At 55.0% G+C, this 15,061-nt stretch overlaps 1 protein-coding gene across 4 annotated transcripts in view; it reads left to right on the forward strand.

The window, feature by feature from the left end:
- MSI2 (musashi RNA binding protein 2) overlaps positions 1-15,061 on the forward strand; it is a 393,577-nt gene that overhangs the window by 342,532 nt on the left and 35,984 nt on the right. Inside the window, exon 11 of one of the 4 annotated variants that reach the window (XM_049636501.1) lies at positions 3,023-4,520. The exons of the other annotated variants lie outside the window; for them this stretch is intronic. Coding sequence (XP_049492458.1) covers positions 3,023-3,063 — 41 coding nt within the window. The 3' untranslated portion in view covers positions 3,064-4,520. Of the gene's footprint in view, positions 1-3,022; positions 4,521-15,061 lie in introns of those variants that run through there. 4 annotated transcript variants of the gene reach the window in all.

The following is a 15,061-nucleotide window of genomic DNA, read 5'->3' on the forward strand; positions in this document are numbered from 1 at the left end:
GCAGTTTCACTCCTGGTTGGTCATCCTGCCTGGACCCAGAGCTCTGAGAGGCCCAGGGAGCTCGGACACAGTCCTTAGAAGATCACATCTGGAAGCCAGGGAGGAAGGCAGGGGAGAGGTTCGTGAGGGTCTCACCCAGTATTTGCACGTCTCTGACTGAGCTTTGGAGCAGGGAAGGGTGCTCCAGAGGAGGTCAAGAAGCATTTGGGGCACTTGGAGACATGCCCTACGGGTAATAGATCCTCACTCAGCGACAGAAGCCCTAGGCTCTTGCCTGGTCACAGGCGGATCACCTGACATCTCTGGGCCTCATCTCTGTCTTCTGTAAACAAGGGGTTTGGGCAGGATAGTCCCCGGGGTCTGTGCATCTTTCCGATTGTAGGGTTGAGAGGGGCAGGGGCGGCAGACACAGCGGCAGAAGTTCTGTATGGAAGAATATGAGTAGGAGAGACTTCCCCGTGAGCGTGTCCCCTGGGGCCATCAGGGCAGGGCCCTCCACAGGGTGACTCTAAGGAAGCCTCCCCCCCCACCCCCGCTCGTCTACAGCAGATGGCTGCTCTGGGGTGCCTGTGGGCCCCTTGAAGCAGGGCAGTGGGCACCACAGCCAGTCTGCACCTCCATTAGACTTTCCCCATCTACAGATGGGGACCCTGAGGCCTGGAGAGGCAGGAAACCCTATTCAGGGGGGTCATAAGCAGCAAGGAGCAGGGCTAGGATTTAGACCCAAGTGGTCTGGGTCTTAATTGCTGCATTACACCCTCTCTAGCGTCCATCTGTCCAGTACAATTGCACTAACCACACGCAGCTACTGTAATTTAGATTGAAATTAAAATGAAATAAAATGAAAACTCCAGTTTCTCAGTCACCCTGGCCACACTTCAGTTACTCAGCAGGCACATGTGGCTGGTGGCTGCCGTTAGCACAGCACATAGAAAGTTGGGCTGGATGGCGCCATTCTGGAGCATAAAGAAACAGGTGGGGGGTGCATGGTCCACACACGTATGTGCATGTGCTCACTGCCCCTCCCAGGGAGAGCTGGCAGGTCAACGTCCCTATTCACTGCTTGCCCATCCTCCTCAGCCCAGAAGCTGGTGGCAGTTTTAGGAAAGCCTGTCATGCCCCTCTCCCTCCCCTGGCTTCCTCACCAGGGAACATATAGGCTCCCATCCTGACTCACTGGGAGCACCGTGCCGCTCTGCACACCTAGCTCAGCCTGCCTCCCTTCATACGCAGGTTGCCATTGCCCCTCGGTGAGGTCCTAGTCCCAGGCAGGCAGAGTTGGGGGATCCTAACATGGAATGATTTGGGGGGTGACCGTGGATCCCATGCTAAGGGCCCTGTCTCGTCTAAGAGCCTGCCCTTGCCTCACGAGCCATCCCAGGAAAAGTCTGGTAAACCTCTGTCTAAAGGACTTGTGTCCTTGGATCTGCCCTCAGCGGACATGTATGCCACACAGAGAGGCGAGAGTGACTGACCAAGGCTGGGTAGGATGACATAGTCTTCCAGCTACCCAGCCCTTCACTGGAAGCCAAGGCTTCGGGAACAGAGCAGAGGTGTGAGGGACCTGGAGTGGGCTAGGACTGACCCTGTCCAGGGTCTGTGTGTCACAGTCACCGGTTCCTGTAGCTTAACCCAGTTGGCTGGACTTGATGAGGACAGGAATCTGTCTGGCCAGAGGCTCCCTGACCCGTGGGACTTGGCTGTCCTCTTGTCTCCCAGCCATGAGACTCTCCAATCCCCACCCTTGCAGCTCACACCTGGGTGTGAAGTCTCTTGTGTGCCCTCACCAATGGCCATGAAGAGTGAGGCCACCTGCTGTCAGGGAGGATCGGTGTGTGGAGTGGCCCCGGGCTGGGACGAGGTGACCCCGTGGCGGGGCCTGGCCGCCCACATCACCCTGGGAGGAGGCAGGCCAGTTTCAGAGTCCAGCCCCCGCTGCCCTCGCCCCCTGGAGTCGCTGCCTCTCGCGGGGCAGACGCCCCGTCTGCTGTTCCCCAGCAGCCTAGGTAGTCCCCTGTGGTGGCTCCCCTCGAGAACCAAATTTGACCCCTCCTGGAGCCTCCGCCCCGGGACAGGGTCTGTGAGTCGGGAGCTTTGGAATGCCCTGACATCTGCCTCTTGCCCCGTGCCTGTGAGGAGTGTTCTACCGGGCCTGGCGAGTGGGCTGGGTGCAGAGGGACGGCCCGGAGGAGGGCAGCCCAAATCTGCCCTCCACTCACCCTTCTCCGGTGGACTCCGTTGACCCCTCCCCGCACCCTGGGGCTCTGTGAGTCGGTGACAGCAGCACTGCCCTCCACACCAGACGGCCCTGAGGTTTTTGCTTCGTGATCTTTCTTGTCCGTGTCCTTGCCAAGCGCCACTTCCCCCATCTGCCGCCCCCAGTCTCACGATGTGTGGGGGCGCCGTACCCTTCCGAGCCCCTTTCTGGACCCATCCTTGTGGGGCCGTGCGAGGGCTTACCAGGAGAGATGAAGGGACACCCAGGTCCCAGAGAGCCCCTGAGGTTGTTCACAACCGTGTGCCCTGGGTCCCCTCTCAGGACAGAGGGCCCTGCTTTTCACCTGGGCAGGCCCTTTCTGTGAATACCCACCTCGTGTCCTGTGCTTGGCTGCCCGTGTCCCTCAGCGGAGCCCCGTTCTGCCTCTGTGACCTGGGGTGGCAGCACACCGTCCGGGGCCGCACGGTGGGCGTTGAGCGGCGCCTGCCTCTGCCCACCCTCAGGATTCTGTGAAAGTGAGTGAAATGCTGGCAAAGAGGGCTGGACACGTATGGGTAATTGTTAGAGTGAGGAGGAGTTCTCTAGAAAGATCAAGTGGTGACCAACCACTGTGGAAGCGGCTCCCTCTTCCCAGGCCCAGTGTCCACCGCGTGCACCCCGTCCCCGTCCCCTGAGGATCAGTACTGGGGCTCAAAGAATGATGGTCCTCATCGGCGACCTCCCTCGTTTCCTCTCTTTCCCCCCGCCCCCTGGACTCTGGTTTCCATGTAATCTGTTAATTTCTGTTCTTATTTCACTTTGCAGACTATTTGCCGATTTCACAAGACATAATTTTTATCAACTAGCTCTTAAGAGAGGCATAACAAAGCGGGGTTTGCTACCATTACTAGACAGAGGACACAGTCCCGGCCGGGGCCAGCCCAGCCACGGTCCGTGCCTGCCGAGACTGTCCTAGCTGCCCGCTTGAACCAATGTTCTTTTTCTCTTTTTTAATTCTTGGAAAAGACTCATGTCCTCACTGCCTCACTCAGTTTAAAAAGAAAAATTTTTTTTCTTGCGCGGTCCCCTGGCATTTTGCTTCTTGTACCCAGTGTGAACATTCTCCCCACCTACCCCAACCTCCCACCCTCACCTGGAATGTAACGGGACCAGAAGGAAGCTTCTCACAAACTTTGTAGAGCCTCCTCAGGGGAGTCCAGGAAACAGGCATCAAATTACTTTAAATATTGACAAAATAGGCTTCTTGGGACATTCCACGGGGTGGGCTTTTAGTGCGGATGGCCCACAGGAATTGGGGATATGTGACTTGGAGCACCTATGTCCTATAGTGGACAGTGCCAAAAGTGAGCGCACACACACACACACACACACACACACACACACACCCTGTTCCTGTAAATACTAATGTGTAGAAAACTGAATCTGGAAGGAAAACTGTATCTGAAAAACCAGCATTATCTGGTTGTTTTTGTCTTTGGGGGCCAGTCCATCAGTGGCTATTGCCAATAACATAAGTACACCTATCCCTGAGAAGGGACAGCAGAGTCACCTGGGCGCTGCCGTGTCTTGGGCACCGTGGGCACAGGAAGGAGGGGCCTTCCCCAGCACCCCCACCCTCTCCTCCCTGCCCACCCTGGCTTTGAATTCCCTGGTGGCATCACGGCCCTTTGGCCCACTGATGTAGGAGGGGACAGAACACAGAGGGTCTCCCTGATCTGACTGGCACCCCTGATGGTCACCCCCCCCAGAAGGGCTTGCTTTTCCTGTGATCCTGATCCCCTCCACCTCTGCATTTGAACTAAAATGCCCCCACTCTCTTGGACTGATGAAGTACAGCGCAGCAGGACCCTCAAGAGCCACCCCTTTGTTTATGCGCATAGTTTGTGAGAAGTGACCCACCCACGTGTTTCCACTGGATGTTTTTGATGTGAGCAGATCCATCTGTTTGAATGTCACTGTCCTTGAGACCCAACCTGTGTGGTTTTGCTCGTCTCATTAAAGATGCTTGATGTAATAATTGGTTAGCCTCCTTTGATTTTCCTGCAGGCTTTTTCACGAGTGCTATTTTTTTTTTAAACATAGCTGTACGGCTCCTCCCCCTCCCCCCCCCCCTTTATTTTGTTTTGCTATGAATTGCTTTGCTTTGGTGAACTTGTCCTAGTATGCTTGCCTCGCAGACGTTACGGCCATTGTGAATTTTCTTCATCTCTGTAAATAGTTCATCTGTGCTTCTCCCTAATGACGTTTTATTTTTCTCCCCCTGTAAGCAACTGAGGTAGAAAAATAAATTGTTTATCACGGACGTGCTGTGTGCTGCTATCTCTTAGCCTGACAGTGTCCTGTTCTCGCTCCGGGGGAGGTGAATGCACGGAATAACTGGTACCAATGACAGCCCAGTGCAGTTTCTGAAAGCATGTGGACTCCCCCCTGGCTGCTGCCTGTCGCCAGCCCTCCCTGCTTCCCCACGTCCCCTGCATTTGTTCGAGGCGGTCCTGTCCTTGAGCGGAGTGGCAGACCATGTGCACGCACTCTGCATGCAGCAGCTGCACGGTTAGCTCCCGCGGCCCTTCCTCTGCCATCACTCCTGCCCTCGAGAGAAAATGTCACTGGAACATCTGGAGCCCCTCCCATCTGTGCCCCAGGTGTGTGTAAGCTCGTGCACATGCTCGTGCACACCGGCCTATGTGTGCTTTGCACATGGTTTGCTCTCCTAACTCCCCTGGACAGTGTGGGTTGGAGACGTGATGCTATAGGGACCTCATTTCCAGGTCCTACTTGGCCATGTGGTTGCCATGTGACCTTAAGCAAGTGATTTAGCCCTTTAAGCCCCCGGGATGATAACAGAGCCTAGTTAGGTTGTTAGAATGAAGTAGGATAACGTGCATCTGGGAACGTGCCCTGTAAAGTGGTAAATGCTGTGCAGTTAGAAGGTTTAGAAATCGTGTTCTTTTGTCACTCTCCAGAGTGGTTTTGTCTTCCTTGTCAACCTCAGTGGAGCTGCCCATTGGTGGATCTGCTTGTCAGTGAAAGAAATGTTATAAGATCCCCGAGTAAAGCCAGAGAATTTCTGGGACTTCTTGCCCACCCTCACACCCCAACCCTGCAGTTTCAGTTCCTCCCCATCTGCACATTGGCAGGTACTAGATTAGGTACCAGGTCTGGACGTGAATGAGGCTCACTCCTTGAAAATGCTCATAGTCCCGCTGATGGAGAGAGAACCAGTCGTCAGGGCCATTGGACATCATGACACAGGTGCTTAGCTATAAAGAGGGAATCTCTCTTTGCTACAAGGAGACAATGGGTGGCTGCTTGTCCAGCCTAGGGGACTGTCAGGAAAGGCCCTTTAGAGAAGATGATGTCCGAACTGGGTCGTCTCGCAAAGTCACACAAAATTCACTAGGGAGAGAAGGAAAGGAAGTATATCCCGGGCAGAGAAATGACATGCTTAGACACTGAACCAGGTAGTTTTAAGAAAGAATGAAAACACAAAGTAATAATGACCGAAACAAAGTAAGAATTTGTTTCTCCCATGTAAAAGAAGCCTGGATGTGGCTTCACAGTATTAGAGGCCACTCTTCACGTTCTATTCTCTTCAACATAAAACTCTACCTCATAGTCTAAGAAGGTTGCCCAAGCTCCAGCCATTATATACTTGTCCCAGAAGAGCACATCTCTTCCCTTTAATACTTCTCAGAAGTTAAGTGTGGCACTCCGCTTAGATCCCACTGATCAGATTTCATTCATATGACTAGTTTTAGCTGCAAGGGAACCTCAGAAATGCCTTTATTTCAGGTAACCACATGCCAGCTAAAAACAGGATACTGAGGAAGAAAAGTGGAATACATACAGGATAATAATAATAATAATAATAATGGAATAATACAGAATACTTAGCAATCTCTGCCACAAACCTGAAAGAGGAAGCAGTTCAGGTCCCACAGATTATACAGATTTCGGTGTATGAGCAGCTTGTAGGGGGTATCTTGGGTGGGGGAGGGGAGACAAGACTAAAGAGAGAGGCAGGATTGAGTCACGGTAGGCTTGTGAGTCAGATTCAGGAATTTAGATTTGATCCTGAAAGCAAGTGAAAACGCTTACAGGATTTTAAGTAGAGGAGTAATGTGATTAGATTTCCAAGGTGAATCAGAGAGGTGGGGGGCCCGTGGAGAAACCACAAGGGTCAGTTCTGTTCCCTTCCTCCTGCACCTTCACTTCCTCTCTTCTTTCCTCCCCTCTGCCTCACTATCTCTTGGCTCCGTTCCTCTCCCTGCCTCAGGCCGGCTGGTGGCCCTGCAGGGGTCCATCAGCAATACGGGGGGGACCAGCCAGGCTCAGTGGGAGCAGCCAGGCAGTGCATGGGGTCACCCTGGGACTCTGGTTCTGGAAGTCCCAGCTTGTGCTTGGATCTCTCCAGCAACAGAAAACAGGATTCCTCTCGCGTGCCGATGTTGACTGATGGGTACAAGCCTCCTGGAGCACCGGCCTAAGAGTGATGTTGAGGCCAAGTCCTAGCTCAACAGAAAGAAAGAGGGGCTATGACTGATTAGTGATGCTTGCGTGGTTGCTGGATCTGGGACCCATGCCCACTTGCCACGCATTTTGCCTTCCTTATTTCTCTAATGATGGTTCTCGGGTGCTGGGTGATTTTCGGTCACTCTGGAAGATGGCTGTTCTGTTTCACACAGTGGGAGGTGGGTGTGGTCCGAGGAGAGGTGCGGGAGCTCCAGGACATCATGTCCCTTCTGGAGGACAAGCCTCTGTAGCCCACGGTCAGTAGGGGCAGCTGCCAGGTAAGCTTCGGTCAGGTTTGGCTAGTCTGAGCAAAGACAAAGGCTGAGTGGTCTGTCTTGTCCGGAAGGGCGTGGCCTGGTGGTAGAAAGCAGAGTGAAGAGAGCCCAAGTGCTCGGGAGGGGAAGGAGTTTGCCATAAGCCGGATGACTGAGGAGAGCGGGCCTTGACCGTGGGGAACGGGCCGCTTCCTAAAGCGGCTCACACCCAACCTTGTCGCTTCTGTCTGGTTTAGGACGTTTCGTCAAGTGTTCAGAAGTGCCCGTGGCTGCCCCGTCAAAGGCCTAGGATCGTGCCTCGATTGGTAGCCTGGGCCAGTGCGGGGAGCAAGTGCTCCCTTCTGTCCACCCCTTCCTTCTGACCCCACTGGGGAGAGGTGATAACCTGCACTTGCAATCCTGCCTTGGTCTCTGCCGAGTTCAGGTTTTTCAAGGGGAAAGAGCAAGGCCCTCCTCCCCGGCCTCTGCCACCTTGCGGGGGGAGGCAGCTCCTGGCTTGCTGTGCTGGAATTGTAGAACCAGAGGCTCGGAGGACCCCTCACCTGGGTGTCCATTTAAACCTCAGCGCTGTTCTCCCACTGACGTGTGGCAGGGCCTCTCTCTTCACACCTCTGCCCCAGTAAGGCTCTCGTGCCCCCAGCAAGGGAACCCTGGTGGACCCCCGATCCGGTGGGTCCCCAGGCTCCTCCAGCACTGCCTGGCTCGTGGCTTCCCGTTGGGTTCCAGAACGGGGCCCACCCGGTGAGCCACGGCTGGCTCCTCGCTGCTGGGAGCCGATCTTGAAACGCTAAGACGAGATGATTGGCCGCCCAGGTACGCAGACGTAACCTCGGACCCGTGCACCCGGGCACCCGCAGTTCTGTAGACAAACGCTCCCTTGTCAAGAAGGCCCCTCCTGACACAGCAGCCCGCGCACGTCTGTTCATCACCCACCCCGATCTGCACAGCCCTGCGGCCCTCACGCATCGCCTCCAGGGATTCCCCCCTTCCCAGCCTGGATCCCCGGGCCGATCTTAAATCACAAGCCAGCACCTCCTGCACCACGTGGCCCTTACCCTCTTGTTTGACAGTGGAGGGCAGGCGTAGTCAGGAAGGCCTGTCTGCTGCTCTGAAAGACGGAGAGGTCAAGTGCCAGCGCACACCCCAAATCCTGGCGTGAGGGCCGTCGGGGCCGTGTGTGGGCCTTACCGGCACGCACCCCACCCTCCGCATGGAGAACCGGTTGCTGACGCTATTCCCAGATGAAAGCAGAGCGCAGTGCCTAATAGGCACTTAATAAATGTTTGCAGAAATGAATTGGAGCGATCTGAATTGACGGGAATTGCGGGTTTCACTTTCGATCAGCTTTCCGTTCCTCTTGACGCTCTTCTGCATAAATGAAGGGAAATACAACTACTCGAGCGCTGAGCTCCCCATGCGAAAGCCCGGAGCGCCGTGCTCACTCCAGGCCTGCTGGGAGAGTAAGGCCTCCTCTCGGCCTCAGTTTCCCCATCTGTCAAATGGGTCTCTTGATCCTTGCCCTGCTCCCTTTCCTCGCAAGTTGCTAAGAGGGGCACTGGGATCAGGCATGATCTAGCGCTTGGGAAGAGGGTAGGGTCATATCCAAGGAGGGGACCCTGCCAGAGGCTGGGGCAGCGTGAGGGAGGCTGCGGATGTGGCTTCGGACCTCCTCCTCCCGGGGGTTGAGCGCCATGCCTATCTGATGCTATCTACCCCCGATGGCCATCCTCGCTCCCCTCTCCCGCCTCCTGGAGCACCTGTACCACCAGGCTCACAAAGTCCCCGGTCAGCCTGTCAGCAGGACCATAGTCACCTTTCTTCAAGCCCTTCGGTTTTGATTTCTATCAGCTAAAGCATGTGAAAGCCTGCCACTTAAATTTCTATCAGCTAAAGCATGTGTAAAGCCTGCAAAAGAACAACAAAGTATTTTATTTAATGTGTACTTTTGAGAGAGAGAGACAGAGCATGAGCAGGGGAGGGGCAGAGAGAGAGAGGGAGTCACAGAATCCGAAGCAGGCTCCAGGCTCTGAGCTGTCAGCACAGACCCCAATGCAGGGCTCGGACTCCATGACCTGAGCTGAAGTCGGACACTTAACTGACTGAGCCACCCAGGTGCCCGCACAAAAAAAATATTGAGTGTGAAATTATTGGCAGGTGGCAGTGCCCGGCCTGAGGGATGGACAGTACATGTCCTCCCGAGGACAGCCAAGGACAGACCAGAAGGCAGAAGTGTGGCCCCCATGCCCTCCTCCTCCCCAGGCCGAAGAAATGGAGGGGAGCCCTGCCCAGAGACGTTTCCCCAGAATGCGGGTTAACCTGGATCCCCTGCCCCTGAGGGATCCCAGCCCATGGGGTCACTACCTCTCCTCCCTGTGCCTTCAGGTGTGAGGGCAGGACAAGAGCACGTTTTCTGCAGTGTTCTGGAAAGGGTCATCAGAGCCTGCCCCGGGCTGGGTCCTCTCCGGGCACAGGGATGTTAAGCAAGCGAGCAAGGAGGGCCAAGCCTGGAGGACATCCCACATGGGGCCAGGTGTGTTCCAGTGCAGTCTGACTGGTGTGCAGAGTGAGTACAGGGGACGGAGTCCTTGGCTTGGCTTGGGAGGCTCTCAGGAAGGGGTGATATCTGAACTGCGTTTTGAAGTCAAATAGAATTTCAGCAGGCAGCTGAGGGAAGGGTTTTCCACATCCAGCAGGTGTAAAGGCACCAAAGCATCATACGCGTTCCTTCCTTGCATTCCTGCCTCTGTTCATTCTGTGGGCCCCATCTGGGTCGAGGCTGTGCCATTACCTGGCCAGGCCCGCTGGACAAAAGACTTTGTCATCGGGAAGCTGATGCCACTTCTTCCCAGACCCAGGGAATGAATTTGAGGGCCAGGGATGCCATCCCCGCCCTTGTCTTAGGAGGCTGTTCCCGGTCAAGGCCTTTGTGGGTCCCGTTGAACCCACCTAGTGGGCCCGGGCACGCTAGGGCTGGCTGCTTCTGAGGAGAACACAGCCTGCTAACACCTCCCGCTCCCCCCCCCCCACCCCTCCACCCCTCCACCCACTGCCCTGCTCTGAGCCTCAGGAGGTGTCTCGCTGGCCCCAGGGCAGCCCTGGTTTTCCAGCCTTGCAGCTCTCTTAATGGTACATGTTTGAGGCCACTCCAGGCTTTCTTCCTCTGACCTCTGATACCAGTCTTGAACAGGCTAGGGTTCAGGCAGGGCTAGGAGCAGCCATTCCCCAGCCCCCTTGTGCCTATCCGCCCCTCCTCCACCTACCCATCTTTTGCATATTCATCACATAGCTCTTAATCACATGTCAAGTCACAGGCCCTGCCCTAGATGCCTGGGACGTGGTGGTGAACCAGAGAGACGTGCTGTTGCCTCTGTACGGCACTTGTTGGGGGCAGAGAAGCGGGCAGGGTTCCAGTCAGATGGAATGACCCAGAGAGGCTCCTCTAGACCACCTTTCCTAGAGGAGGTGGGAGGGGCCGGACAAGCCCGAGGGCAAGAGGGCAGCCAGTCCAGCTGATGACAAGGGCACCAGAGCTCTGGGATCCACGTCCACACCTGTGGTCACGACGTCGCTGGGCCCCGTCTCTCCCTGAGCCCCTGCGAGCCCTTTGCCTCCTGCCGTCACATTACCCCGCCAAAGTTCGCGCTCACGCTTCGGATAAAACACCCCTTTATCACTCACCAGCAAATTATAAATGTTATCTATGAAAGCCCTTTGGATGTGAAATGTCATGTAAATTAATAGGATTTTAGAACAGGAAGGCTCCAGAGGGAGTTCTCAGCTCCACTACTGTTATTACCTTGGGCAATAATAATAAAAATAGAAATAAAAGTTATTATTCCACTTGCTGATGGCTTGCCACATGCTGGAGGACGGTGCTGAGCACCCAGTGCCATCATCTCCCTGAATTTCCCAGCAGGCCCTGCACGGAGGCACCGTTAGCCTCCTTGACAGCAGAGCAGAAGGGACCCGGGACGGCAGTTAGGAAACTTTTCTTGGGTCACAACCGGTGAGTGTGGGAGATGGGACTTTGCCACCTTGCTTTGATCACTCTGCACGGTTTCCTTTAAGCTCTCCGACCCCGGAGCCCTTCTGTTAAATGGGGCCGGTGATGTCTTCCTGGCAGGGGGCGGGGGTCAGGCTCATTGGGATGATCCCGGGTCCTCTAGGAAGGGCCCGGCCAGGGGAGACTTTCTGGGGTCTTGGCTGTGGAAAGTGCTACAGTGGTAGCTGCCGTTTTGCCATTGGTGTTCCGCTTACTTTCTCATCATTTAGACCAGACTCTCTCACGTATCGGCGAGGAAACAGGCGGAGGGAAGGTTCTGCCATTCGCCCTTGCGGGTTGGGCTGGGATGCAGTGGTAGGCCATACTGACTGTTAAAAATGTGAAATATTTCTGTACCTGTTGGTAAATAACAGCTGCCCTGAGCTCCCCGGAGTGCCTCCCTCACCACCCTGGCTTTCCCCCAAGACTCCCTGACCGTCCATGGTCCGCCCGTCAGTGATGCCAGATGCAGCGGTGCTCTGCCACTTGATGGCAGAAAGTCTCATCTCAGGAGACCAAAAAGTGGGGGGCGGGGGGGGGTGTCTACATTTTACATGGGGGGGCAGGTGGAGTTGAGATCACAGATGTTCGTGCTCTCACTGAGCAACCGATGGTGCCAGGATGGGGACCTGGGGTCTTCCAGCCCAAAGTCTTGGGGTGCTCAAGGCTTGAGTGTTTCCTGCCCTGGTCCATAGAGGTGGGTGCCATAGGCGTGGGTGTTTGGAACCGTGCTGTGGCAGAGCCATTGCAAAGGCCCATATAGAATGAAGCTGGAGGCGGAGGGCGGGGGAAGGTAAACGTGGTGAGGAGGCCCATAGAGACTCCAGGCCATTTAGATTTAAGTGGATCAGTGAGAGACCCTGTGGGGAGGAAGCAGGATTTTTTTGGCTCAGCATCTGAAATTTGGGGAACAAGAAGAAGTGTGAAAAGCCATCTGAATAGCCAGCTCTAGAAGGATCAATAGTGAGACCAGTGGTTTGTCCCGACACCCATTGGGGGTAGGTGGGGGAGCATCTCCTAAGCAGAAATTGCAGTGTTTACAAGGAGTGGGGGGAGAGAGAACTCTCCCTCGTGAAAGGAGAAACTCAGAATAGTTGCCGATGTGTCCTTAGAGGCCACGGTCCGGAATCCCTTCACCTGAAGATCTTGGTCTCGGTCTGAGAGAGACAGGCAGGTGTTCCTTCTGTGGGCAAGTGGGGAGCCCTGGGTTATCCAGGACCACAAGCTGCTGGCACAGAGCAGCGAGGGCTGCTTTCGGCATGAACTCCCTGCGGCCATCCTTGCTCTTGAGGTCTCGCCGGAGCGTAAGCTGATGTTGAACAGAGTGTCCTCGTACGGCCAGGAACCAGAGCACGTGGAATGTGTCAGCCACTCTGGATGCAGGCCTCTGACCAGCGCTTCTGATTGCTGCCCGCCTCTTCGAGCAGAATTTGGGGTAGCCACACCCAGGGCTTGAGCTCAGCTAGGAGGAGACCCTAAAGGGGACACAGGGGCCTGGCTGCAGACTGGACGGGTCCATGAGAGATCCCTCCCTTCTCCCTGGCAGAGTGAGCCTTTATCTAAGGCCCTGCTTATTATCGGCCAGTTTCCTCTCCTTCCCAGGGAGCTGGTTTGTGTGCAGTGTGGTCCCACAGATGGAGCCCCGCCCCCCCCTTTCTTGTCAGAGGCTAGTGACTGTAGTCTCCATGAGGGCAGAGAACACGTGAGTTTCGTTCACTGCTATGATCCCAGTGCTTAGAACGGTTTCTGGCATGTAATAGGTGCTCAGTAAGTATTTACGGAGAGGGTAAGCGTCTGGAGACTGGGAGGGCTCTAACATAGCTGCCTGCAGAAGTTCAGGGTGAGTGAGGGTACTGTGGGCCCCAGCTCTCTGTTGGAGGGTAGGAGGGCCCAGGAAGAAGGATGCTGGGCCAGAGTCCCCACGTAGAGCTCTCAGCTTCCTGGCTCCCAGCAAGGAAGCAGCACCTGAAGTATGTTCTCAGTTCTCCTCCCACAGTCCTCCACCCCACACTCCAGGCTGGGAGCTTGGTTGAGACTAGGGCCCATTATCAGTCACCAAGGAGATCAGAAGCCACAAAGCTCCACGGGGGGGTGGGGGGCAGGCCTCGCCCCACTGCCGGTTCTCAGGGGCATGAGGACGGCGGGCTGTCTGCTTTGCCCGCTGAGCGCCTCTGATTTGGAAGGAATCCGCAGGCACACTACCTTTCCCTTCTGGCCGGGCGCCCCGGGTCTGTGCTTGCCTCTTCTGGGAATTTTCATGTCGTTTCCAAAGGATCCTCCCTGACTTCAGTTTTTATGCTTCCCCGAACCCTTTCATCCAAACAGAGGCTCTCTGACAACCAGACCATAAAACCTCGTAAAGGTTTGACGTGCAGCGTTCCTCCCCTTCATCCGCGTTGAAACATCTAAAGAGAAAATTAAGCGACACAGCAGTTGCATTAAAAGTTATTTGGGACTATTTTTGTGCCACCCCCTGCCGTAGGTGCCAACGCCTTTGGGGCTCGACCCCAGAGCCTTTCACTTCCTTTAGGCCCGAGCCCAGGCCACACACCCTTCCCCTCCCTACACCCAGGCAGGCAGGCCTGGCCTTCTCATCGGCCCCTCTGCCTTCCTCTCCAGAGGGACCTTAGCCAGGTCCCAAATGACGGTCATTTTCCTGACTGAGGATGAGACCCCATCTCATGAGGATGAGACCCCGTCTCCAGCACCTCTGCCCCAGTAGGCACTCCACCCCTCTCCTGGCATGGGGGGTGGGGTTGTCTCAGGAGAATGGCACTGTCGGTGTCCTTGGGGAATGTCAGTCTCGCTCCTAAAAAGGTATGTGGAAATCAAATTCCTATTTTAAATGCCAGGAACTTGGGGTTTTGTTTTTTTCTGTTTTTCAATGGACACGTATCATAAGCTTTCTTCAAAGTAAAATTTTACAGTTTGATCATGTAAATGTGTCCCTTTGGATATCAGTTGCCCCCTCTTTTTCAGACCCTCTGTTCCGATCTGAATTCCCAGAGTCGTCCTCCTCCAAAAGTACACCATCCACCCTTTTTCCATCCCTTTTCCACCCTCGCCCCCTTGAAGCCGCCACTCTGTCTCTCTCTCTCTGCACAAAGCTCTGGATTTCCTTTAAATGAACCAGCCCTGTCACTCACCAGACAGGCCTGCCCGGGAGGTGGGGAGGGCCCTGGGCCAGTCAGATGACAGATGGTTTTCTAAACTGTTTTAGGACGTGTTTCCGACATTCTGGGTGACAATTTCTTCTTTGGGTTGCTTATTTTTGAGTGTTTGGATTCTATCAAGCAACACTGGGTTTGGCCAGGAATGTTTGAACCATCTCTAGAAAATGCTGGTGGTTGGAGGTACAGGACATGCTGGGGAAGGGGTGGAGAGTGCTTTAAGCAAACACAGCATAGGGAAAAATTCATCTCATGATGGACAATTCAGGACGGCTATGTGCATCGCAAGAGAGTGTTTCATGAAATCACAGCCTGTTGGAGCCATAAGGAAACTCCGAATTTTCTCAGCTCCTCTTTCTGTGAGAGGCACAGAGGCCCACTGACTCATCCAAGGTCACAGAAATAAGGAGTGACTGTGCCAGGACCATATCGCCGACAGTCCACACCCAGGCTGGCACCTTTTCGTACCGGGCAGGGGAGAGGATGCAAAGAAAGACATGCATTCCCTGATACCCTGTGGCCGACAACAGCGGCCCCCTTTCAGTGTTTACTAAAAGCCAAGGACACTCCAAGGCTTCCTCTAAATCAGGGATTCTCTGCCTCCCCCGTGCGTCAGAAGCCCCTGGAAGCCCCTGGAAGGCTAGAGATGTGGGTCGCACCTGATTCTCCGTGTGTCGTGCAGGCTCCCGCAGCCAGGCCAGAGCCCCACTGCTCTGAATGGAGGCCCCGCGGTGGGTCTCACAAGAGAGGGTCACAAGAGTTAGATTCATTGTACTATCAGGAGGACCTTTCCTTCCACAAGGAAGCAGAGTGATAGACTGTGCAGATGTGCACCACAATTTAA

Source organism: Panthera uncia, chromosome E1, assembly GCF_023721935.1.
Source record: "Panthera uncia isolate 11264 chromosome E1, Puncia_PCG_1.0, whole genome shotgun sequence".
Classification (NCBI taxonomy): Eukaryota; Metazoa; Chordata; class Mammalia; order Carnivora; family Felidae; genus Panthera; species Panthera uncia.